Source organism: Podarcis gaigeae (genome assembly GCF_964106915.1).
Source record: "Podarcis gaigeae genome assembly, chromosome: 13".
In the NCBI taxonomy this organism is placed as follows: Eukaryota; Metazoa; Chordata; class Lepidosauria; order Squamata; family Lacertidae; genus Podarcis; species Podarcis gaigeae.
This window is the reverse complement of record NC_139689.1, coordinates 19438070-19464549: the sequence shown is the minus strand read 5'-3', so window position 1 is coordinate 19464549 and position 26480 is coordinate 19438070. Positions and strand designations below refer to the sequence as shown.

The 26480-nt window shown below is 46.7% G+C and overlaps 1 protein-coding gene across 1 annotated transcript in view; it reads right to left on the bottom strand.

Annotated features, from left to right (window-relative positions):
* Positions 1 to 6496: 6496 nt before the first annotated feature.
* The window catches only part of PRKCG (protein kinase C gamma), a 50382-nt gene continuing 30398 nt past the window's right edge, over positions 6497 to 26480 (bottom strand). Inside the window, exons 6-18 of the mRNA XM_083707811.1 lie at positions 24412 to 24568; positions 24152 to 24286; positions 23624 to 23711; positions 23263 to 23292; positions 20874 to 21011; positions 18818 to 18991; positions 18032 to 18123; positions 14327 to 14389; positions 12997 to 13135; positions 12208 to 12288; positions 11934 to 12041; positions 10773 to 10913; positions 6497 to 9810 (exon numbers count right to left, since the gene is read on the bottom strand). Coding sequence (XP_083563937.1) covers positions 9559 to 9810; positions 10773 to 10913; positions 11934 to 12041; positions 12208 to 12288; positions 12997 to 13135; positions 14327 to 14389; positions 18032 to 18123; positions 18818 to 18991; positions 20874 to 21011; positions 23263 to 23292; positions 23624 to 23711; positions 24152 to 24286; positions 24412 to 24568 — 1598 coding nt within the window. The 3' untranslated portion in view covers positions 6497 to 9558. The remainder of the gene's footprint in view (positions 9811 to 10772; positions 10914 to 11933; positions 12042 to 12207; positions 12289 to 12996; positions 13136 to 14326; positions 14390 to 18031; positions 18124 to 18817; positions 18992 to 20873; positions 21012 to 23262; positions 23293 to 23623; positions 23712 to 24151; positions 24287 to 24411; positions 24569 to 26480) is intronic.

Here is a 26480-nt window from a genome sequence, read left to right as displayed (position 1 = left end):
GCCAGATTTTAGACATCAGTGTAAATCCTTCCCAGGCACCCAGCTCTCTTTAGCCAGCTCACATTCTTCTGTTGATGATATTGCTATATTGTGACATGCAGGGGGGAAGGAAAGAAATGTCATTAAAATACACCCCTTTTTCAATTAGAATGCATCCAAGAGCAGGTCTCATTAATATTCCCACCACCCCACCCGGCCTCCAATTAAAATGTGAAATGGCTCCTCTCTAGTCCTCTCCAATGCAGCCTGCTACCCTCTCGCATCTTCATTTCATTTGCAGAGAAAAAGAAAGAGGGCAGAGGGATGCCCAGCTGTCTCTGTGTCGATCTCAGACTTGGTGACTGGAATGTGAATGCACAACCACTGCAGATAGTGACGTCACACACACATAAGCACCTCTCTCACACACACCCACAACACCTGGAGATACAGAGCACACAAACACAGCCACCAGCCAGATGATAGAGAAACATGAAGCGGGAGGCGGGGAGGGAAACCCACATATACATCAGAGATGTATCAGCCTGACTGGAGAGAGACCATGCTGTTTATATGAAGCAGACAGACAAAGCACACACACACAATGACGTATGAATTAACTTTAAACCTCAGGCCATTGCTCACACCATTGAAGCACCCCACTAATGTCGCCCATATTTACATAATGAGAATGGCACCTACTGTAATCAGGATCTACTCCAAGTAATACTGTAGGCTTAATAAAACTGCTTTGCAATTTCATTAGGCTTCCCAAGCTGGAATATAAATTGGGAGGCAACCATCAAACACCCAGACCATGCCAGACAACCGTGCAAGCAACAGCTGTATGCAAAGGGCACACACAGAAAAACTGCTAAAACCAATGCTTTTGGAAATAAGACCCAGCGTCCAAGAGGGTACGTGACTTCATGGGATTAAAGCTGCAGCCACTCAATGGACAGTGTATTAGCTGGTTTAAATACAGACCATCATGTCCCCATTCACAGCCATGCACCACACATATCCACTAATACATCTCCAGCTCTCTGAATCTGTAAAAATCTGGATGGTGTCCATATTAAGGTTACCAGATTTTTTTCAATGAGTCCGGGGACACTTTTCAACTTCCTATTAAATAGATGGTTTTTGTCAGGGGACTGATTTGTAAATCCAGGGACTGTCCCCAGGAAACGGGGACATCTGGTAGCCTTAGTCCATATAGAATCTGGAAGTTCAGCGGGGAAGAGTTCGGGCAAAATCTTGCGCAGGAGTAAGCCAATGTGGTGCCCCCACCCATGTTTTTGGACCACAACTCCCATAATTCCAGAATGCCAGCCATGCTGGCTAGTGCTGGTGGAAGTTGTAGTCTCTACAACATTTGGGTGGAAACATGGGTTATGGCTAGAACCTGGCTGAATCTGAAGTTTAATGATTTTTCATGGTTACTTGGAAAGAACACACTGATTAGTTGAGAGAACATCTTTTACTGGTTGGCACAGTGAATAAATGCTGGTTGAAAACATGGTGCCAGCTCTTTCGTCCCTCAGATCTCTCCTCAAAACACATTTTCCACAAAGCCTTAAAAGAAAGGCCCTGCCATCAGGTTAAAAGAAGTCTAAGTATCTATCATGGCATTTGGTCCATGTACAGACCACAGTCATCATCATAGCTGTCAAGCGTCCCTTATTTGGAGGGACAGTCCCTTATCCCAGTGCCATGTCCCGTTGCTGTCCCTTATTGATGGATGTCCCTTAAATTTCCCGGGTTTCAAAGGAAACAGCTCCTCTCCCTCCCTCCCTGCCAGCCAGGGAGGAGGTAGGCTCTGTGTTGCTTGGCTGCCCGGCCCACCCCCCTCCGGCCTCCACTCACCAGCCTCGGCCCCCGGGAACCCCTCCCCACCAGGACTGGTGGGAGCCTCGGGCCCTTCCGCCACCATCCTCCTCACGGCCGCCAAACTGGGCGTCTCTGTCTGGGGCCTCCCCTCTGCCCGTCACTGCTGCTTCCGCTCTCGCTAGGCCGTACTGCGGCTGTGCCGCCGAAGGACCCAAATGAGATGGGCAGCCTGGCATGGTCTATGAATCGATGAGGAGCCTTGAGAGGAGAGTGAGGGCAACAACAGAGAAAGCAGTTCAGAGAGAGGAGGAAGAGGAGGAGGGGTGGGCAGGTGTTCCAAGGGCTAACCATAGAGGGGGAAAGCGGAGAAAGGACCGCAAGCGCTTCTCCCATTGATTTGTAGTGGTAGACTAGCATAGATGGTCTGATCTGCAGGTTTACTTCGGGTGCTATTTCCCCCCCCTCCTCCCGCCCCACCTGATGGAATTGAGAGCTGCAGATGGAGCACGAGAGAAAAGATACAGAACTGCAGCAGCATCTTCGTAGCTTGGACTTCGTTTTGCGCGAAAAGTGGTTGCTGCTTGTAGTTATTTAATTGCAGTATTTCATCAGCTGGTGTCTTGAGCAGCAACGTCTGGAAACGAAGGGCTAAAAACCGGTGCTGCTCTCCAAAATTATCTGGTCCCTTTTAATTGGTTGACTAAAATCCCTTATTTTGGTTGCTGGTCCCCTATCTTCAAGGCTACTGGGCCCTTATTTTCAAATCTGTAAGTTGACAGCTATGGTCATCATTTAGCTTGTAACAAGTTTGTTTTCTCCTGCTCTGGAGGGTAGGACTCGAACCAATGGCTTCTAGTTACAAGAAAGGAGATTCCGCCTAAACATCAAGAAGAACTTTCTGACAGTAAGAGCTGTTTGACAGTGGAACAGTCTCCCTCGAGAGGTTGCGGACTCTCCTTCCTTGGAGATTTTTATGCAGAGGTTGGATGGCCATCTGTCATGGATGCTTTAGGTGAGAAAATTCTGCATTGCAGGGGGTTGGACTAGATGACCCTTGTGGTCCCTTCCAGTTCTACAGTTCTATGATTCTATGAACCTCCCAGAGGCAGGGACCCTTCCTGCCACTTGGGGTTAATATATATATCAATATATAAAATTAAACATAAACACATGGGTAGACAGAACATACAGAACTCACATCACCTGGAACACATTTATTTGTAATATTTTATGATACTTGCAAACCATTTAGAAATGTTAAGTGGTCTATATATTGTCTAAACACCATGCACTGAGGACTGCCACATAAAAACACGCACAGGTGGCATCTATCAACCTGATCATCTGGGAAGGCAGTATGACACACAAATAAACACCCACACCTCTGCAAGATGCTTCAAACAAACTATATTTTGCTGAGGGATGCTAAGGCAGGAATGTTAGGCATCAGCAGTTAAATACAGTACCTTGGCTGCTTCCAGACAACCTGCTTCTTGAGCATTCGTTCTCATTTCTTTGCAGGGAAGTTAGATAACATCGGCTATTTAATGAGCATTCGTCCCGATTTGTTTGTGTGGAGGTTAGACGACATTATGTCTAATCCAATGTCATCCCACATTTTCCAGTGCATTTTCCTGTCACTTTCCTTATTGGGGGGGGAGTCTGCTCTTTGGGGGGGGAAGCAGGTTTGCCATACAAGATGCCCCAATCAAGTATAATTGCACAGCCTGAATTTGCCAGTAGTATCTGATTGAATCTCACCTGGAGATAGTGAGCGCCTGGGAGTGCCCCTTGTTATTTTTGCTGAAGTGTTTAAAAATGTTACAGAACTGGGGGGAAATAATTCAAATGAGAATGTGGTCAAATTACAGTACTCATTTTAGAACATTGCATTGTAAAAGGGAAATGGAATAGTGCTCTTTAAGATAAGGGCAAAAACTCGGCATTGCCCTAGACATTCCCAGTTGAAGCATCTGGGCCAGCCCTACCATTAGGCAGAGTGAAGCAGCCACCTCAGATTTTGGATGCTGGGAGGGTGGTGCAACAGCAGGCTCACTCCCCAGCCCAGCAATGCTCATCCACCTTAAGCCATCCTTTCCAGGAACCAGAGCATAGGAAAACCTGAAGCAGCTGAATTTCTTCCAGGCACAAAGCTGTTGTTAAAAGTGCAGGAGCTTTGCTAGATTGAGGCTGGGGTGCAGGGAAGGTTACAAGCAGTAGTTTTCATTAGTTGAGCATTGCTCTGTCCTGCAGCTCCCTCTAGTGACCATTGTCTTTAGCTACATTTGGGGGGAAATGAATTGTCCACTGAAAATGTCAAAGAGCACACTGTTCTTCAGAGTCCTCGGGGAATGAGGTGCAGAGTGCCTAGAAACTGACTTTCCTGCAAGAAAGGGAAGGCCAAATGCCTAGTGTCACTAGAAACATCAGAAACAAAAGATCTACCTGGATCTAACCTTTTGGGCTTCCCCCAGTCCTGGGATGTGCCCACACTAGGGTGTTCATGCGTATGTGTTTCACAGTTTCCATCTGAACAATTAAGCAATTCAGCCTTCCTTTCTCTCTCCCAACTTATTATTATTATTTCCCACCCCCAAAAAAATTATTTGTTGCAAGCAAGACTGGTATTTGGCTAACAGCCAATAAATGGTAGCTACCCTTACTCTTTTTGGAGTAAATATACAAGGGAAGAATTTATGCTTTTGAATTATGGTGTTGGAGGAGACTCTTGAGAGTCCCATGGGCTGCAAGAAGATCAAACGTATCCATTCTTAAGGAAATCAGCCCTGAGTGCTCACTGGAAGGATAGATCCTGAAGCTGAGGCTCCAATACTTTGGCCACCTCATGAGAAGAGAAGACTCCCTGGAAAAGACCCTGGTGTTGGGAAAGATGGAGGGCACAAGGAGAAGGGGACGACAGAGCCCATAGGACTCTCAAGAGTCTCCTCCAACACCATAATTCAAAAGTTGGACAGTGTTCTCGAAGCTACTAACATGAGTTTGACCAAACTGCAGGAGGCAGTGGAAGACAGGAGTGCCTGGCGTGCTCTGGTCCATGGGGTCACGAAGAGTCGGACACGACTAAACGACTAAACAACAACATACAAGGGGGACTGTTCCAATCAAGGTGATTTGGGAGACAGGTTTGTGGCAGGGGAGGGGGATGGAGGCATAAGACAGAAAAGTGAGCCTCTGATTATTCCCTTAAACAGCTCAAACTTTAAATAGGAGCCTCCTACACCAACTCCCATCAGTGGAAACCATATTGCAAAAGAATCCCAGATTTGTAGATCTGTGAGTGCACGTGATTAATGTTTACAAGGGCATGCATAAACCAGGTTCCCTAACAATGCAATCCGAACCCAATATCCAACAGCATGAGATTTGGCAGGTGTTGGTCTTTCCTCGCTGAGACTAAGCACAGCTGGGGCTATGCTGGCATAAGTCCCTAAGCTTAGCTCAGCTGGAGATATACCAGCTTAACTCCCTAAACTGGGGCACAGCTGGCAGAACTTAAAACTGGTGTAACTTACATCAGCATGTCCCCAAAAAGGAGTGTTCCAGGGGCGGGGCAAGGATTTGCACCTATTCCAAACACCTTTCAACTCTGGGACAACTTAGCAACCCAGCAAAACATAGCCAGAGAAAGGATGGTGTAAGAAAAAATCATCCTGAATGGAGTTTGGAATAGGGGTAATTCAGGTGCATAATTTATAGTTTTCTTTATTTAGGATTGCTCTGTTAAGCCGGAACAAAGCTGTGATCCTCCCCGTGTTCACTGGGGATGGGACCAAGTCCCTCTAAGCTTATGAGGTTTTACTACCCAGAGTGTGATGCTGTGTACCCCTGGGTAGTCTGCACCCAACTCCACTTTAACTGTGGTGTGAATCATAGCCTGATCTTTTCTCCCAAATGTGGCAGGGATGATCCCAATTCTCTCTGCTTGACCAACACCTGAAGTTCTGTTCAGGTGGAGATCAGCTAAACCACATGGGGTTGCATCAATTTAGACAACATTCCTGGACAAGATCCAGACATGGAAACTTTGTAGGAATTCTGTAGAAATGTCTGGAGGATTCATCTGGGCAAAAGTGGCTAAAACCCAGGCTGATGCTGGACTGTCACTATTTTGGGTTGAGAGTCAATCACATTCCAGTAACTTCAGGCTGTGTTTCTAAAGATTTGGCACTCTGATGCAACAAATGTGCTTCTCACCGGCACCAGCAAATTGGACCTTTTGTTGCTTCCTGATGACCTGTTCACTGAATATTTGCCCTGATTTATTTGCACAGAGTTTGCATGGTGTTAGATGCCATTTGCTATTTATAATGTGAAGAGGTCCTGCTGCTCACCTGGCCTCAGATTGGCTGAGTTCCTGCTGCTTGCCAGGAGGTAGAAGGGGAGGAGCGAAGCAGCAGCAAAGTAGGCTCGGTGCAAATGCATCAGCAGAACCAATCTCATGCTCCTGCTGCCGCGTTTGCACCAGACGATGCTCCCCGCTGCGTCTCCCTTGCACCTTCCAGCAAACATGGGTCAGGTGAAGGGGGCCACCCCACCGTCCGCTTCCCTTCTTACTCCCTGGTCATGATGCTTAGGGAATGCAGCCCAAGTCCCTTTCATCCAGTATGACAACGCAACGTCTCGCCAACCAACACAGAGACAGAAAGGCAAGGCACACTGCGGGTTGGATAAATATCTTTTATATTGAAATGCATAGGTGAGTCCATTAATCTATGGTACTGGCTACAGGGAACCACAAGCCGAAGGGAAGGAGGTGTGAGTGGATTATTCCCAAGCTGCAGGGGTGGGAGGGATGTCAGCAAAGAGAAAAAAGACCGAGGCTGGAAACTGGCGGAAGACTGATGTGCTGGAAGGATCAGGCAAACCAAAGGGGAAAGAGCTCTGGAAATGACTCAGGAGAACAATTCCGGTCCTCTTAGCAATCTTACTCATCTTTCATGAGCGCAGCAGTTCTGGATCCCAACATCTTCTGGTCTAACGACAGGCTATCTCTTCCTTAGGTAGGTACAAGGTACTTGTGGTCTAGCTCCCATGCTCGCTCTTAACCCCATGCCCTTGCTGAGTTAGGGAGGGGCTGAAGAGGACTACCCACTTGGCGCCCATTTGCCCAAGCCTATAGCCTGCTGGGTGCTTGATAAAAACCCTCTGCCAGAGAAGGAGGAATGAGGTCGGCATAGAATGGGCAGGCATGAGGTGACAGGCTGAATCTAGCTTCCACCAATTTCAAAGTGAGAGGAGAAAGGTAAAGAGGGACTGTTGGCCCAGATGCACCAGAATCTGCAGCCTGATCCATGAAGGGAAGAGAATGGCTTTGAAATTTTTCGCTTGGCTCATCTACATGACCTGCCAGCAGAATATAATTATTTCTCCGCCGATCAATCAGTCACCGACTAAGACCAGTTTTTGTAACTTTTGGCACAGCAGAGACACCCCAGGATCATCTTACACGCACCCATTCAACATGGCAAGCATTCGCTCTTACGGAAATCGCCAGCATTGGGCAAATCGGGACAAAGACCAGTTCTCGATGGGCTTCCCTCATGAGGTAAAAACAAATACCTGTCTTTTGCCACATAATGAAAAATATTCACAACACAAGCTTGACAGGGTGTCTTTCCCACATCAAAAAACAACAGGGTATTCATGATAAATGAAATGATCTGTGAAGAGGAGTCCCAGAGAATTGGGGGGGTGCGGGGGGGGGAGAGAAGGTGCCATCTTCAGTTTACCACACACCTCGAGTTTTAAAGCTGGAAAGAGGCTGCCAGGTGTTAACTTGGGAGAGCAGATGTAGAGGGTTGGCAGTGTCCACTGAGCAGGATGGAAACGTGGAAGATAGGTATCAATAAATAAATATACTATAATGTTCATGTAATATAGTCCATGCACCAGAGAAAGAGAGAGAGAGAAAAGAACAAAAGAAAAGTCGCATTTGGACATGCTGTGTGTTACTATAAAGGAGGGCGATATTTTCTCCTCGGAGTCTAGCGTGCCACCTCTGTTGCTGTCATCGCTTCCTTTCCAAAGTCTGGTTTTCAACAGCTGAGTGGGTGATGCAAGCAGCCATGTTGAAGGAAGCAAGGCAAAGGTGTCAGTGCTGGGGGCCGGGGGCAATGGGGGACGGAGCCATCGGGGCTCAACAAGGGCAGGGCTGTGTCACAAAGAGTGAGGTGGGTGGGTGGGTAGGGGTGTAGAGGAAGGACCAGTTTGGGGTTCTACACTCTTTTTGTGCAGGCAGGCATCCTAGCTATGCGTGAAATCAAAGGGCTCCAACTAAGTTGGGTAAGATCTATCGAGTTCAAGGTTACATCGTCACACTGTAGCAGGTAAGGAAAGCACCACGGAGACGAAATTTAGGACTAGGATCTGGGAACAGGGCAAGGGATGAAGACCAGAAGGGTGTTCGGAAATTATCTGAGCAGTTAATCAGCAGGGGAGGCAGGGAGAGAGAGGGAAGGAAGGTGTTGCTTCCCAAATTTAAAAATTACTTCCAAGGCAAACAGATACTCAGGATCATTTAAACGTAGATTAGGCCTCCCTTCATATTTTAAGCCTGTACGAAGGGACTGAGGAAGCTGCCATATACTGAGTCAGACCACTGGGCCAATCTAGTTTTGTCCTGTCTGCACTGATTGGTGGTGGCTTTCCTTAGGGGTTTCCCAGCCCTAGAGAAGCTAGAAAATGAACCCATGGCCTTCGCTCTACCACTCAGCCATGGCCCTGGGAAGGAAAGGCTCATGATCAGGACAGACAGCAATGTAAGGGTGGGCTCTCCTCCCCCAGCCCCCACCTTAGTGCAGAGCAACACATGGAATAATAATTCACAGGCTGCTATTTTGGTCAGTGATCACATGCTCACCTTATGGTTGCTTCTTCGATTCCAGAGTATAATTATGCCCACTGCATTCCCCTTATCCATTAGAGAAACCAAACTCATCAAAGAAAAATTTGCAAGGGCCAAATAAATAAACAATCACATGGCCTTTTGTAAGGGATGGAAAAATACACGTTGAGCTAAGGAGTTCCACGACTGCTTCCTGTTTGGACCTCTGTTTTTGCAACACACCTTCATTTCACTGCCTACTCAACCCATTTGCCAGAACTTTGCAGTCATGTGGCCAACCTGGATTTAGGGCAGAGGGCATGTCTTCTGGGCAGATTTCAGCCACAATTTCCATCGTTTTGTCACAAAGTGTGTGCAGTCCTGTCTCTTGCCCTCTTGCCTGCTTAGGCCATCCCATGTTTTGGCCAATTTGGAGGAATTTCTGATGGTATGAAAGCTATCCACTGCTCTGATTATAGGGGGGAAACCTTGCAAACACAGTACTGAAAGGGCCATTTTTACAGAAACGCCTGGCACAGTTTTCTCTCTTTGTGCCAACGCAAACTCCGTTTAATTGGGGGATGCTCAAAAAAGATTAGCCTTGACCTAGGGAATATTCCTATTTTATTGGGGCGGTGGAGTTTTAAAATCCCTCTATAGATATATGTCTGCTTTCTTAACCTCACTGATCTGGGTTTCACCTAGTGGAGGTAAGGAAGGAGGGAAGCAACTCACTGGAGACAATTAACAACAAAAAAGTGTTTTCTAGGGGAGGCAGGGGTGATAAGGTCAAGCATAGGGTTTATAGGGCTGAGCTCTGGGCAGGAGTCATGCTCCCGGGAGCAGAATTCTAAGGGCTTGAATTGGGGTTCTTAGGGTCAAGGGTCATCCAGGAGACACTCTCACACCAGGGAGGTTGGGGAAGGGATCATCCCGGTCGGAGAGAGGGGCATGCTGGTCGGAGAGAGGGGCAGGGCTGTTGGGGAGAGGCTCCCCTGCCGCAACGTGGACGGGTGCACAAACTCAGGGTTGATGTAGGTGAACCCCTGGAACTCGCTCTGATCAATGCTTGCGAGGACCAGCTGGTCTGGGGGTGTCAGCGCTGGAGGTGCCCGTGTGAAAAACTTGTCAAAGTTTTCGCCGCTTCGGCCGCACTGGATGGAGGGACGGGGGAAGAGAGAAAGAAAAGGGGAATAGGAGGGATGAGGGGAACAAGGAAAATGGAAAGAGAAAGGGAACAAGAATTATCTCTGTTGGTTTCTTTAACACAACCCCTCCCTCTCCATATTTTAATCTTTCTTGAACTTGCTACGTCTTCAAAGGCGTTCCTTCATAATGTTTCCAGAATTAAAAACCAAACACAACCTCTGAATTTTTAACCTTAAAAAACCCCACCCCTCTGTTAGCCTTCTGAGTTTTGTTTGACATTTCTTTCCATCTCAGGGAGACGGAGGAATGGAAAGGAGTTTGAAATGGATCTACGGGTATGACTAACATTGAATACAGCCCTGAATCTTGATCACCGTTTTATTTCTTCCTGGTGCATGTCATTATATTGTGTTGTGTGAAGGTCTCTGCATGCTGCAGCTCATATATCTAGAGCTGGTGTCTGTGGGTGTTTACAGATATTAATAGATATGAAACACAGTATTGTGTAGTAGTTTAAGCGTGTTGGAATAAGTCTGGGAAAACCCAGGTTTGAATCCTCATTTTGCCATGAAGGTGACCTCGGCCAGTCACACACTCTCAGGCTGACCTACCTCACAAGGTTGCTGTGAGGATAAAATGGGAGGGGGCACAATGTACACTGCCTTGACTCCTTGGAAGAAGGCATACAGAAAGTAAATATACTAATAAAGTGATCTATGCACGTTGCAATGAATGTGTGAAGAGGTTCTGATTTGTAGATATGCAAAGTTCTGCCTGAGTAATGTTCAGCAATGCATGTATTCCTAATGGAGGTATGTGACACTGTGCTTGAGCCACAGGTCCATAGGACAACCTGAGTGTGCCCATCCACATGCACAAATACAGGTGTGTGCCTATTCACACCTGGTGGAAGGAGTCTGCACAGCTGGTTGTGGCTGAGCTCCTTTGGGGACCCAAAGCTACTCACTGGGCGGGGGATGAATGGCGGGGGGATTTCCAGCTGCTCTAGCCTCTCCCAGTCCATCCAGCGGAAAAAGCCGTGCTCCCGGATATCCCGTTCCCCTTCTGGTCCTGAGCCCAGGCGCTTCAGTGGATGCTTGGTCAAGAACTGGAGAAAGAGAAAGAGATTTGCTAGGAACACCCTCCTCTTCTAAGGGGTGCGGACCACAGTCCGAAATTGCCTATTACAGGATGGAAATTGGACATTCTATCAAGAATGGCATGTCTCCCAATCTGCATGTACCAAGACAGGGAAGCGAGGTGAGAGCAGTGCCGGATTTACGTTCAGTGGTACCTCTGGTTGCGAACGGGATCCGTTCCGGAGGTCCAGCCGCATCCCGAGGAATTCGCAAGCGGATTAGCACTTATGCACATGCGCACGCGGCGAAACCCCAAAAAAATACTTCTGGGTTTGCCATGTTCGCATCCTGAAGTTTACGTATCCAGAGGGATATACTAATAAACTGATCTATGTATGTATCCAGAGGGATACATAAGCGGAGGTACAACTGTATAAGCTAAACAAGCTATAGCTTAGGGCCCCACTCTCTTGGGGGCCCCCCCAAAAAAATAAAGGGGGAAAAACTGGATGCACATTTCCAAAATATAAGACTACTTTGATATCAATTCTCTTTGATATATAACAATTACTTTGATAAAATACATATTTTGCTATGTGCAAATGGCTTTAGATACCTATTAGGTCCATAAATTACCATATAGCATATATTCAACACAAAAAATAACGGCAATTCGTTGTTGACAAAGGACAGCTGGACATATAAAGGGCCCCATTACCTTCAATAGCTTAGGGCATCATCAAACCTAAATTCAGCCAAGGGTGAGAGGGAGAAGCGTTTAACCCTTTACAACCCTGCTGATTCTCCCCTTTGGATCCCTGCTCCTCCATTATTGCTGTCCATTAAAAATGTCCAGGGGCAAAAAAATCAGCTTGTGAATTCAGAGTTAAGCACCTCCCACCTTTCAGCCAATTGTTCCCTGAAAGTCCTTCTATTCTCAAGGAGAGTCACCCATTGTTTCCCTCACAACCACCTGGTTTCAACCTTCAGGGCAGCCAAAAGGAAATGTGGCATGAAGCCTTTCTCCTCTTTGATGTGCCAGGACTCACCCCTTTGCAGATGGAGACAGCCTCACGTGAAAGAGATTTGGGATAGGACACCGTGTGCTCCATGATCGACTGGAAGAGTTCATCCTCGTCCTCTCCATCAAATGGTGGCTGTGGACCAGAAGCTAGTGTGAGAACTATGGCAGGTGGAATATTTAGACTAAGGAATTAATGCCTTGAGGTCTCTTGGCAACAGCCACAAACCATCCCATGATACCACAAATGTATCCCTTGACCTGGACTGGATCATGAAAAAAACCCACCTCAACATACTTACCTGCCCAGCTAACATTTCATACAGAAGGACACCAAATGACCACCAGTCCACTGACTTCCCGTATGGCTGATAGGCAATAATCTAAGATGGGTAGAAATGGGAGGTTAGGTCCTTTAAATCTACAGACCTTTTTCATTCCACTTTTTTTACCCAAACAGGTCCAACAAAGCAGCTTACAAAAATAAACTCTAAAACCATAAGCAACATAGTAAATAACAACCAATAACAGAAATCCAAACCATATAAACCAAGAAGTTCCAATAGAAGCAACAAACACGATTCAATTGGTCCCAAATGTCCTTAGAAATTAAGTTCCCTTTGCCCAATATCTGAAAAACTATATAAGTCACCAAGGCATGCATTGGAGAGCTAAGAGCCAAGATTCCTGGCAACAGGGTGAATTGGGATAGCAGATTCATTCATTCAACAACCTGCTTCGTCCCGAATGCTCTGAGGGTCAAACGGATTATGAAAAGGACACAACGAATAAAGGCAGGGGAGGAGGTCAACTATTCCACTCACAACCCCACACATTTAACTGTAAAATTAGACCCCAGGCACAGGAATATACAATAATGGGTGTGCCTGTCACATACAGTTGTTTTGGATCCGAGCATGAGAGGTAGGAATTTGAAACCAGGGCTCTGGAGTTTTTAGAAGGCAACAAGTCTAACCTATAAGGTTAAATTCCTGGGGAGAATTTAGATTAGAGCAGAAGGAACCTGATGTTTCTTTGGAAGGGTGGTGAGTTGTGTGATTGGGGATGGGAGACTTAGGAGCATTCTGTACCTCTGGAGCGATGTAGTCCGGTGTTCCACAAAAGGTCCGTGTGGTGATGCCAGGAAAAATGTTTTCTTTACACATCCCAAAATCAGTAATCTTAATGTGACCATCAGCATCCAACATTACATTGTCCAGTTTCAGATCCCTGGGCAGGAGAGACAAAGCAAGCAACAGGAGTGCCCAGCAGAGGGCGCCAAATTACAGCTGGGAATTACATCCTCCAAGTAAGGAAGGGATGGGCAGATTCATCAATTTCAGCTTCTCCAAGTTTCTCACTTTTCCAGTTTGAAATTCAGTCTTCCACATCAATTTGTGATTTTTTGTCTTGTGAAAATTCAGCAGTCTAGTATGATTTTTTTTTCTTGATGTGCACATTTCTGCAAAGCAATTTCCCCTAACAGATAGGTAGCCGTGTTGGTCTGCCATAGTCAAAACAAAATAAAAAAATTCCTTCCAGTAGCACCTTAAAGACCAACTAAGTTGTTCTAGGTATGAGCTTTCGTGTGCATGCACACTTCTTCAGATACCAAGATATCTTCAGATATCTGAAGAAGTGTGCATGCACACGAAAGCTCATACCTAGAACAACTTAGTTGGTCTTTAAGGTGCTACTGGAAGGAATTTTTTTATTTTGTTTTGTCAATTTCCCCTAATATAATGCATTTTTGTAAGTTATTTTCATGTGTACATCTGCATCTTTGTGCATACTTTATCTTAGGATATGCATCTTTGTGCACATTACTTGGCTGGAGAACATTAAGAGAAGCCTGCATTTCAACCACTGGCTATGTTTCAGTTCGTGCAATGTTATGGAAAGTGCAAATAAGGCATGTTCACCTTTAAATGCAAACTGAATTCCTCCCCCATTCCTAGTTCCAAGAGGACAACCCAGAATGAAAGATGATTTGCCTATTAGAATATCTCTTTTTTAAAAATAATATTTTTTTCTGTTTTACGATTTCAAATAAACATTTTACATACTTTAGAATATCCAATGGCTTCCCTTCTTCCCCTTCCATTGTTCATTTTGCATATGTTACATCCCCACATTTTTTACAATAACTATTCAAATTGGTTTTCCACTGTTACATCCATCAAAACTTATTTACTCTGTTGAATTTATCATAATGTTGCCAGCATTTTTTGCCTTTTAGAATCTTGATAGTGGAAGGAAGGAAGGAAGGAAGGAAGGAAGGAGGCAGTCCTGTAGAGATTTGGAGAGGGGGCAGGGTGGGGGAGAAGAGATGGAGCCAGAACCCCTGGATTCTCGGGGGGGGGGGAGAGTGGGGTTTTGCAGTCAAGTCTGGGACCTCTATAGAGAACAGAATAGACTCACCTGTAAATAATTCCTTTGTTATGCAAAAAGAACAGGCCAATTGCAATTTCTGCAGCATAAAACCTGTAACAGAGAAGAGGAAAAGGGTGAGGAGGGTTAAGGGGGGGAGAGGGGGGGAGAGAGATAACACGGCAAGGATTTCATTAGCAGCAGCACTGAAGTCATCATGATGGCTCTGACGGCCACTTTTCACATGACGTTTGAAAAATACAAGCAGGCACACTCACTAGCCATGCCATTCCAGTACCATACAGCTCCTCCACACAGTACTTACCACCTCCCCAACTCTCCACCTTTGTAATAATACTCATATCAGAAAGGTAATGTGTTAATTTATGCATGATCACAAGAGAGCTTTTTATTCTGTGTACAAGTGGCTGGAAGTTACTGTGTGCAGACCTGCTTCCCGCTGCATCAAGTTAGGATTAAAGCATATTCCACGCACAGGTACCAACCTTTACATGTTACCAGGGACATGGGTTGGCAGGCACACAGGTTAGTTTTCATTCTTGTGAATTTAAAGGTTTTCTGCTATCTATATGGCACCAGCAACATGCACGGCGCTGTGCAGAGCAGTAAGAAGGCAGGTCCCCGTGCCAAGGAGCTTACAATCTGAAATCAGACCCAGTGGAGGCAATAGCGGAGCAATGCAGGCAAGGATAAATAGGAAGAACAATGCATGTATGTATGTATGTGGGGAGTGTGCAGAGTGTGGTGGTTGGAGCAAATATGGGAAACCTCCAGCCCACAAGCCTAATTAGGTCCAGCAGTGATCCTAATTTTACCAGAGAGGCCATTTTCTCCAGCTGCAAACACCAGCCCTACACCTATGTTGGCTTCATTTTAGAAGGAGATAGGAACACAAGAAGCTGCCTTCTATCATCTCAAATCAATGGTTCGCCTAGCGCGGTGTTGTCCACCTAGCAGTGGCTCTCCATCGTTTAAGGCAGGAGTCCTTTAACATGAGACCTTCTGCATGCAAGGCAGAGCTAAGATAAGGTTAGAGGTATGAAGTGGTCCCAGAAATGCATACAGGAAAATGGCCGCTCCACACCCCAACACGGCGCGCCAGGAACAGGAGGGCTGCCACACTCATCGCACATCTAAAGCACATGACTTCCCTCAAAGGATCATGGGAACTATCGTTTGTTAAGGGTGCTGGCAATTGTAACTCTCTAAGGGGGTAAACTACAACGTGCTTTAAATGGTGTGCAGGCAGCCTAAGACTCTGGCTTTTCAGGCAAAAGGGATCCTATCTCCAACATAGCTGCCTGCCTTGTCATTCTCACATTCCGTCTGAATGTCAGTTTAAAACAGGGGAGTCTCTTGCAAAAATTGGTAGCCCAAGCTTACTTCCCATGGTTCTTCTCAGCGGCTTGGACAGAGGGTGAGTGAGTGGGTGTTTTAAACTCCTTGTCAATTATGTTTCTTTTTAAAGCAAGTGGACGCTTGTTGATTTCACATTCAGGTCACTCAATTACACAACTTCACTGGAGTGTAATAATTTCCCATGAAACTGAGCTCTGGCATACGTAAGCATGCAGAATGAAGCGGTAGAATCCCGAGGCCATAGAGCAGACTGTACCACTTCAGACCGCTGTGAGAGGGTGGTGTGTGTGGGCCACATTTTTGAACACTCATCCAGGTAAAAACTCTCCACAAGAAGAAATCTAGTACGTAAGGGAGAATAAGTCTTGCCAAGCTAACTCCCTGCCATGCTCATTTGCAAGTGCAGGAAGTGGGTCTCCTTGCTTTCCTTACATAGAAAGGTATTTAAATGTGAGGTCTCACCTGCAGTCTGAAGTGGTACAGACCACTCTACAACCTCAGAACTCTATTAATTACTTCACTCCCACTTCATTCTGCTACGTATGTGCAGCACTCCTGATTCACCTGACACGGAGGTGGATCTTCAAACACATGGCTCTTAGGACCAAAGTACACATTTCACCAGGAATCCTCCATTGAACTCTAGACATTTTATTTTATGCTCTTACTAAGTGGATTCGCAGGGGGACTGCATGCACCATGCTGGAATGTTTTCAGCCACAGAGCAAACAGCAAGTGTGCATGTGTTCGGGCAACAGGGGATTTAGGAAAACAGCACAGTTAAAGGTAAAGGGACCCCTGACAATTAGGTCCAGTCACAGACGACTCTGCGGTTGCAGCGCTCATCTTGCTTTACTGGCCGAGGAAGCCGACATACAGCTTCTGGGTCATGTGGCCAGCATGACAAAGCTGCTTCTGGCGAACCAGAGCAGCACACAAAAACGCTGTTAACCTTCCCGCTGGAGTAGTAACTATTAATCTACTTGCACTTTGACGTGCTTTCAGACTGCTAGGTTGGCAGGAGCAGGGACTGAGCAACGGGAGCTCACCCTGTCGCAGGGATTCGAACCACCAACCTTCCAATCGGCAAGCTCAGTGGTTTAGAGTACAGGAGGTGTAAGCATTAAACACCTACACCCCAAGCTATTTCCCTGATCCAGCTAGCACCCCATAACAGCCTTTAGTTACGCAAAGGATTTAGACACCGGTCATATGTAGTTTGCCTCTTAAACAGTGTTAAAACTATGTTCAAGAGATTTTGATGATATGACATATAAGATCCCTGTTGAGAGAATGCCAAAGGTAGGTAGTAAACATGGGTGAAGGGCGTACAATAGAATATTCATAAGAATACTTACTAGGCTTCTGGCAAGAGGAGGAGAAGCGGAGACAATGACATGATTTTTCTTTGTATGAAAGTCATTGTGTTCATTTAATGAATATTATTGCAAAACCAATAAAAATATTGGGGAGGGGGGCAGTGCAGGTTCCAGGATTTGGGGAACCCCTAAATTAAGCATCTTCAGTGGGTCCCCTTGAACTGAAAGAGGGTGACACTTGGGACTGTGGACCCATCTGCCAAACACGAGGCCTTTACAAATGCCCAACCTGACCACCCTTTGAAGCCAACCCTGGTCTTAAGATATGTAAGAAAAGCTGTTCTCAGGTGTCATCATGTTTTGGACTGGAGTGACTATGCAAGTAAAGACAGGCAGGCAGAGGGTACCTCTGGACAAGGACAATTTAGCAACACACACTCATCGCTGTCCTGCTTGAAGCCGGAAGTGGAATAGCAGCTCTCCTTACAAACCTCTGGCATTCTGTAGCCAACTGGGCAGTCCCTCGTCCGCCCGTTCCAAATGTTGGAAGGCAATTGTCATTGGGATCATTATGTGAGAAGAAAAAGTTAAAGACTCCACCACTCCCCTCCCAGTAATGGTAGTGCCCCCCCCCCCTTCTGCAATTTAGGGAAGAGAAAAAAAGATACAGAAAGCCAAAGTTATTTGGAAATGCAAGGAATGGAGTGGCAGAGCTGATTCTTAGAGAGGGAAGACAAATGATTGAGAAGGAAATGGCTGGAGGACACCCCAGGAAACAGCTAGAGCAACCCAGTAGGATGGAATAGCAGCACATAGGCTGTCTACAGCAGGGGAAATTGTGCACTGAGTTGTCTACAAAAAAGGGTTGGGTTTTATAAGCCCCTAGGAGGAAAAATGTGGGGAAACTTGAAAGGGGGAGTGTTTAGCTAATGATACTGTACAAATGCCCTGTAAGAACTGAGTGAAGAAGCAGAGCTGTTCCAGTGTGAGAGCAGCTAGAGAGAGAGAGAGAGAGAGAGACCCATTCTCAATTGAGTTCCCCAAGAGACTCACGTACATAGCATGAGGTTCCTTGAATTTCCCAACCTGCTGGATATGATACATCAGGTCTCCTCCATTGACATACTCCATGACAAAATAGAGCCGGTCCTTGAAGGAAAAAAAATAGGATGTGTGTCCATTATTGCCACAGGCAGATAAAGTGAAAGATCCAGATACCACAGCATGCCCCCCTTCCCTCTCTGCAATGCTTAGTCGGTTAAACCAATTAAGACAGGGATTCCCAAACTTTCCCCCTCATGGGCCACTTGAAAATTGCTAAGGGTCTTGATGGACCTCTTAATTATTTTTCTTGCCTCTAGTAGCAATTGCAATGCACTGTGCCAGATGCTATATAATTCTAAATTGTATTTTTTATTGCTTCTTCCCACCCCACCCCCTTTATTGTATTACTGTTTGGGAATTCCACAGAATTCATATTGTGTGTGTTCCTCACGGACATGCTGCAGACGCCTGAATGAAGCACAGTGACCCATTTGGGAACCCCTAAATTAAGATACATTTTGATTGAATGTGACTCAATTAATTGGACAGCAACCTTTAGAAACTTATTTTAAACACTAGTTCTAAAAAGATGGCTGCCATCTTATAAGAAGACATCCCCTCCTGCGCAAGAGAGATGAGGGGAAATGCCTCTTCCGAGATGTTGCTGTGTCGTATGCATTCATCCATTTTCCCCTCCATGCAAATTTAAGTGGAGGCAATGAATTACTTAATCAACAAAACAGCATACAGTTAAATAGCTACGGTTTCTTTAACCAAGTAAATAACCACACGCAATTACTGCGGTTTGGAAGGTAGAGTGCAGCTGGGTTAGGAAATGTGGACGCTCCCCCATGGCCAAAACTCTCTTTTCCACCATAGTACATTCAACGTCGTCATCTTGGATGATCACGTCTTTCTTGAGGATCTTGATGGCAAACAGCTCGTCCGTTCCACGGCGCTCCGCCAGCATCACCTGTGGGGAGAGAACCCCAAAAGTTTGGGTCTTGCCCACACCTACCCAAAGGAAACTCATAACCACCTGGGCTCCTCTAACCCTTCAGGGAACACACACACTCCAACTCTTACACATAACTTACTTCCCACGTAGGGACAGCAGTGTTTGGTTTTTTTTACTGAATTCAAGGTGGTATGATAAAAACATTGTTTTCCTATGAACAGAGACAGTAAAGGTAAAGGTAAAGGTAAAGGTACCCCTGCCCGTACGGGCCAGTCTTGACAGACTCTGGGGTTGTGCGCCCATCTCACTCAAGAGGCCAGGGGCCAGCGCTGTCCGGAGACACTTCCGGGTCACGTGGCCAGCGTGACAAAGCTGCATCTGGCGAGCCAGAGCCGCACACGGAAACGCTGTTTACCTTCCCGCTGGTAAGCGGTCCCTATTTATCTACTTGCACCCGGAGGTGCTTTCGAACTGCTAGGTTGGCAGGCGCTGGGACCGAGCAGCGGGAGCGCACCCCGCCGCAGGGATTCGAACCGCTGACCTTTCGATCGGCAAGTCCTAGGCGCTGAGGCTTTAACCCACAGCGCCACCTGCGTCCCAACAGAGACAGTAGGTGGTGCTAAATGAAAACAGCACACAAACACCCCTAACACAAATTGAAAGCCCCATTGGCAGGTGTTGAATTTTTGTAGGGAACATTCTAGGATGTTTCATAGGGCAAAAATTGCCAAATGATTTATGGAAGGGACGTTTTCCATGGGAAGTGGGATGCAATTTAGTTATTCCCTCCCCACCCCCCTTAAACTTCTTTCAACATTTTTGCAAAGTGCTCTTTTGCACCTGGAAGCTTCCATTTACTTATTTGTCCTTTTCCTGAAATACATTACATTTTGCCTTTCCACTTTTCAAAAAACAACAACAACCAACCAATATAACCAACAACAACCAACCAATATAACCAACCAATACAACACCGGCACATGTCACAATTAAAAACTAAACAGTTTAAAGGCAGAGAAAAGAAGGAAGATTAAAATTTCACAAAAATTCCTGGGAGCAAAAGCACCATCAGCTTAACGACAGGCCCAAAGCCTGTTAAAATGAAGCAGTTTTCCTGAGGTGGTGAAAGACCATCAGAGAAAGACAGAAAAAGGCAGGCTTCCCTCCCTGGGCTGTGAGTTTCACAATGTAGGTGTGGCCACAAAGGAAGCCCTCCCATGCTCCCCAATCAATTGCATGTCTGATGCTGGGACACAGAGCAGGTCCATATGTCCTGCTTGTTGAGCCTTCCTTCTGATTGTTATACAAGTGGTGTCTCTTAAAAGCTTCAAAGTAGCCAAGCTTCAATATGAATAGGAAGGAAGGAAGGAAGGAAGGAAGGAAGGAAGGAAGGAAGGAAGGAAGGAAGGAAGATGATAGATAGATGATAGAGAGACAGATGATAGATAGATAGATAGATAGATAGATAGATAGATAGATAGATAGAGATAGAGATAGAGATAGAGATAGATATAGATATAGATATAGATATAGATATAGATATAGATATAGATATAGATATAGATATAGATATAGATATAGATATAGATATAGATATAGATATAGATCCTCTGGGTGGATGAGAGTTCCAGCACTGCAGAAGGGTGTGCTCAGCCTCCAAAGAACCAGAGGAGCAGGCGGCAAAAAGAAAACAAAGAAAGGTTCTCCAAATCCCGTGACAGTTCTGCAGGGGAAGCAGGTGACTTTACACACTTTCTTGGAGGTGAAGTATTTCGTGCACGTACATCTTTTTCTCGCCATCGCACTTTCTCAAACGGGAATGCGTTCAGTGTGTTGCTGTGCCTGCAGTTGCAATACTGCTCCTCTGTGCACATCCCTTAAAAAAAGGCAGGCCTACCTTGCCGAAACTGCCCTTGCCCAGCACCATCAGGAAGTTGAAGTCGGAGATGTGGAAGCGGTTGATGCCAAAGAACCCGCCACGCTTGGTGTCAGTGGGGCTGGGGGATGGCGATGGGATGGGGCCATGGCGAACCTTCTGCAGGGCACACCGTGGTTCGAGGCAGGGAGGAAAGGAAAACACAGACATGGATATGCATGAGTACCACCTCCTCCTTAAGCTCAGAACAAGGGGCAGGAGAGCCGGCAATACAACTAATGCAGTATCTATGCCAATAGTGGCACACCGGTTTATTTTAGTCAATATGTCCCCTGCCCCATGTTTACTCACTTTAATAATAGTAGTAGTAGTAGTAGTAATAATTATTTATTTATTTATTCCCCGCCCATCTGGCTGGGTTTCCCCAGCCACTCTGGGCGGCTTCCAACAAAACACTAAAATACAATAACCTATTAAACACTAAAAGCTTCCTTCAACTGGGCTGCCTTCAGATGTCTTCTAAAAGTTTGGTAGTTACTTTTCTCTTTGACATCTGGTGGGAGGGCGTTCCACAGGGCGGGTGCCACTACCGAGAAGGCCCTCTGCCTGGTTCCCTGTAACTTGGCTTCTCACAGCGAGGGAACCGCCAGAAGGCCCTCGGCACTGGACCTCAGTGTCCAGGCGGAATGATGGGGGTGGAGATGCTCCTTCAGGTATACTGGACTGAGGCTGTTTAGGGCTTTAAAGGTCAGCACCAACACTTTGAATTGTGCTCAGAAACGTACTGGGAGCCAGTGTAGGTCTTTCAAGACCGGTGTTGTATGATCTTGGCGGCCGCTCCCAGTCACCAGTCTATTACCTTATTACACACTCTGTATGTTAGGAAGAGTTTGTGAAACTTGTGCAAAAGCTGTAAAGTAGCTTGGTTGTATGTGTAGTTCCTTATAAACATTTATAAAGCAGGGGTTGTGTGCAGTTTGTGGAGTGGCAGATGCATGCAACAAAAAGGGGATGTTCAATGGCTCAGAGCTTTGCATGCAGAAGGTCTCAGGTTCAACCCCAAGCATCTCTGGTTAGTGGGATCTCAGGACTGGGAAAGCACCTCTGAAACCTTGCAGAGCCACTGCCAGATAGAATGACCCTCACTGGACCAACGGCACCTGGCACAGTGCAAGGCAGCATGCTATGTTCAAGGGCTTATCCTATACGGGAGGCCCAGGAATACCTAGTTCTGTCTCAGAGCTTTCTGCCTTTCTTTCTTTAATCCATTTGCCCCTCAAGTACTTTCTACCTTCTGATCACCTCCTTTAGGAGGTTCGGGGCAGTCAAAAGGAAATATTTCCTCTCTGTGCAAGTGTGAATTCAAACAGCAGCTCAGAGTGGCCACTCATAATAGAGGGTTTGTATTGACATCTGTGGCTATGAGCCATGATACAGAATGCAATGTTTGTGTTCAGAGGTATTACGTATATATATATATATATATATATATATATATATATATATATATACAGTGGTGCCTCGCAAGACGAAATTAATTCGTTCCGCGAGTTGCTTCGTCTTGCGGTTTTTTCGTCTTGCGAAGCACAGCTATTAGCGGCTTAGCGGCTATTAGCAGTTTCGTCTTGCGAAGCAAGCCCATAGGGAAATTCGTCTTGTGAAGCACCTCGAAAAACGGAAAACCCTTTCGTCTAGCGAGTTTTTCGTCTTGCGAGGCATTCGTCTTGCGGGGCACCACTCTGTATATATATATATATATATATGCTGAGAAAAACAACAAGGGGGTGGCTTTCTCCACAAGGCACCTGCTTCTATGGCTCAACTGCTTTAACATTTCTGCTATGTTACGGGGAAAGGGGGGGGGGGCACAGAAATAAAACAGAATTTGCATCTGCTGCCCTGACACTAAATACACTGATTTAGGAATAAGCACCACTTTGTTGCAGAAAAGGATAATTGATTGATTGATTGATTGATTGATTGATTGATTGATTGATGTCTGTAACCATGTGCATTTATAGCCAGCTGCCCCCTATAAAGAGTGCTATTAGGTTTTTTTAAAAATAATAATAGTAATAAAAGGAAAGTATGCCCATGCCAGCCCAAGTGCAGATGCAGGGTCTGTTTGCTGCTGCCTCAACATCAGTACCCGAAGATCCAAATCTGTGTCACTGCTTGGAGCTGCCCAGGAACGGCTTGCGCTGGGCTCTGCTGGTCTTGATGGACTTTCCCCCCATCCAAGCATAGCTGTTCCTCTTATGTTGCTTCCCTCCAACTCTATAAAGCCCTTGAAATCAGCTCCAAGACTGGCTGATGTCCTTACGGGCAGCAAATGGGAAACCAACTTCACCCCCTCCCCATCTCATTGCACCAGGAAAAAGGCAGAAGAAACTAAGAGAATCGCAGGTACCTCATAGAGTTCCAGTGGGAAGTTGCAAGCCTGGAAGACCAAAAATAGAAATAAATCAGGGTTTAAGACAGATGCACAAGTAACCTCTGCCCTATTCCTCTCTCCTGGCTAGGAGTACCATTTCAGGTCGATTGCCAGTTACCCAGTCCGACCACCCTCTCTCCCTCCCTTGGAGTCCTAAGAGAAGAAGTGATTCAGAGGTATTCCCTCCAACCTGGCTCCTTTCATCACAGCAGTGGCCCTGCCACACCACCCCCAGCTAGGGGTGTGGTTTCTGTTTGGGCTGGATATGGCACATAGTTGGCGGGGGCAGACCAGGGGGGGTGCCAGTCCAAGCGGGGCCGGAGAGCCACAAGGTTACCTCAAATTTCTGCAGCAGCCCACAGTTTTCTGCATCGGCCACAGGGACACTATAATATTCGCCCTCCTCCTGATTGAGCAATTTGTACCTGGGACAGCAACGCAGACAGGGACACCAGGCAGGGAGGAGGAGGAAGAGGATGAACAAGAGGAGGGAGTGATTAGGGAGAGAGATGGATGGGGAGGAATGCAGAAGGAAATGGAAACAGAAGAGTGGGGTGAGGGGTGGGAGGAGAAATGAGGGGTATTTGATGGATTAGATAAGATAGATGAGTAGTTAAGGTAGATTAAAATAGATAAGGTAGATAGATAAGGCAGAGAAGACAGGTAGATAGATAGACAGATTGGATTAGATAATGGAGCCATCCAGGCAAACAGATAAAAACCCAAAGAGACGCCAAGACGGACGGGGAAAGAGAAAGAAAATGAGCCAGTGGTGGTCCCCCGAGTTGCCCCATCATTCTCTTCCATCTTTGCTTCTCTCCACCACCCCCCCTCCGGCCCTGCTTCCCCACAGATTTCCCCTTACCAGCCTTCCACAGGACCCTTGAAGAGCTCAGACACCCCAAAGGACATGGCTCCCATGAAATCATTGCGGGTTGTCCGGTCCCAGTCCCACACCTCGATGGAGAGGCGCCGCTCCATGTCCCCCGGCTGCAGGGTGCTGGGGAGGTATAAAGAAGGTCAGAGTCTCTCTCTCTTTCACACACACACACACACACACACACACACACACAACCCAACCAGGACTCTGGCTTCTAGGTCCTCCATCACATCCGCAGGACTTACAAAGTGAAGGTTTCATTCCACACTGGGTTGAGGGTGGATCTAACGGTCCGAGTCTTTTGCTTTGTTAGGTTCTTAGGGTCCGGGATCAGCTTGAGTTTCACATAGGGGTCCGAGAGGCCATTGGGATCCATCGGGATCAGGTTAAGGGCTTCACCAACTAACAAAGAGAAGGAGGGAGGGAGGGGGGAAGGGGAGACACACATATTAGCTTCCAACAGAGGATTAGCTTCCAGCAGAGTAAGTACTGGAGGAGAGGGCGAGTGGGCGGGAAGACAGACCTCCTGCGTTCCCTAGTGGGCGGAGGAAGGAGGATCCACTGGCTCCCATCCCAGGCCACCTGCTGCGGGCCAAGGAAGTTGCTGTGGCAGCAATTGCTCCCACCCCCATATGTGGCTTGTGTGCGCGTTGGGGGTGGAGAACGTGAAGGAGATAGTAGAGGGGTGGGTGAGGAAATCCCTTTCTGTCAAGAAGACTGCAGCGATGGCTTTCTCCTCACCACCTACATGCAGGGTTCCAGGAGGGGGGGAGGGAAACGAGAGCGGGGAAGAAAGTGTGCAGAGAAAGAAGGTGTGAAAAGCAGAGGCGGGGGATGTCAAGTTCTGCAGCTAGGAATAGAACCCAGGCGTCCTGGCTCTCAGCCTCCACCAGCTCAATCAATCCCACTCGCCGCCCCAGCCAGAGCCACAGCCAGGCCTCCTGCTCCCATGCTGTTCACCACCCGCCTCAACCCCAAAAGGTTTTCTTCTCTGCTGCAGGGCCCAGGGCATTTTCTTGATGTTCCAGCAGCCCCTGGAACATCTGGCCTGGCTGTCCTTAATAGCAATGGCATCCCTTATTGTCACTATTATCAGAGAGCCAGTGAAGCAGGTAAAAGTGTTGAACTAGGACCTGGGAGTCTGGGGTTCAAATCCCCCGCAATGAACCTCACTGGGTGACCTTGAGCCAGTCACCATCTCTCAGCCTAACCTACCTCACAGGGTTGTTTTGTGAATACAATAAAGAAAAGGAGGACTATGTGCACTGCCTTGAGCTCCTTGGAGGCTACATGGGATATAGATGCAATCGATCAATCAGTATATTGTATTACGGTGGTACCTCGGGTTAAGTATTTAATTCATTCCAGAGGTCTGTTCTTAACCTGAAACTGTTCTTAACCTGAAGCACCACTTTAGCTAATGGGGCCTCCTGCTGCCACCGCACCACCAGAGCACGATTTCTGTTCTCATCCTGAAGCAAAGTTCTTAACCTGAGGTACTATTTCTGGGTTAGCGGAGTCTGTAACCTGAAGCATATGTAACCCGAGGTACCACTGTATAACAATAGCCATTACAGTCATACCTCGGGTTGAATATGTTTCATGTTAAGCACGTTTGAGTTGCGCTCCGCGGCAACCCGGAAGTAACGGAGCGCGTTACTTCCGGGTTTCGCCGCTCGCACATGCACAGACGCTCAAAATGATGTCATGCGCATGTGCAGAAGCGGCGGAAAGCCACGTGCGCAGATGTGCTGTCGCTAGTTACGTTTGCTTCTGGATGCGAATAGGGTTCCAGAACTGATTCTGTTCGCATCCCAAGGTACTACTGTATTGTTATTTTGAGGTAGATATAAAGAAAGGAAGAGAAATAAATAAATACTGTAGTTACATACTCGTGTTGAGCTGTGCATACTGAGGGACACAGGGAGCTGCCTTTGACTGAGTCAGACCATTGGTCCATGTGGTTCAGTATTTCCTACACTGACTGGCAGCAGCTCCCCAGGGGACAGAGGGTGTTTCCCCCCAACCCTAACTGGCTGTGCCAGGGGACTGATCCTGATAACTTCTCCAGGCAGAGCCCTTCCCTGTGCACAAGAACACACATTCAAAGATTTGGCACCAAGGCAGTTTTCAGTCCAGGAAGCAAACTAAGCTGAATCCTGTGATCTGTATGAATCAAGCAAACGTTGCATGAATTATGCAAATCAAGCCAGTGTGCATGCATTTGCATAATTTATTCCATCCCCGCCTGCGACGGGGAGCCAGAAAAGGCTACATGGAACTCTGAATCATGGCTCCAGACCCCTGGAAGTCT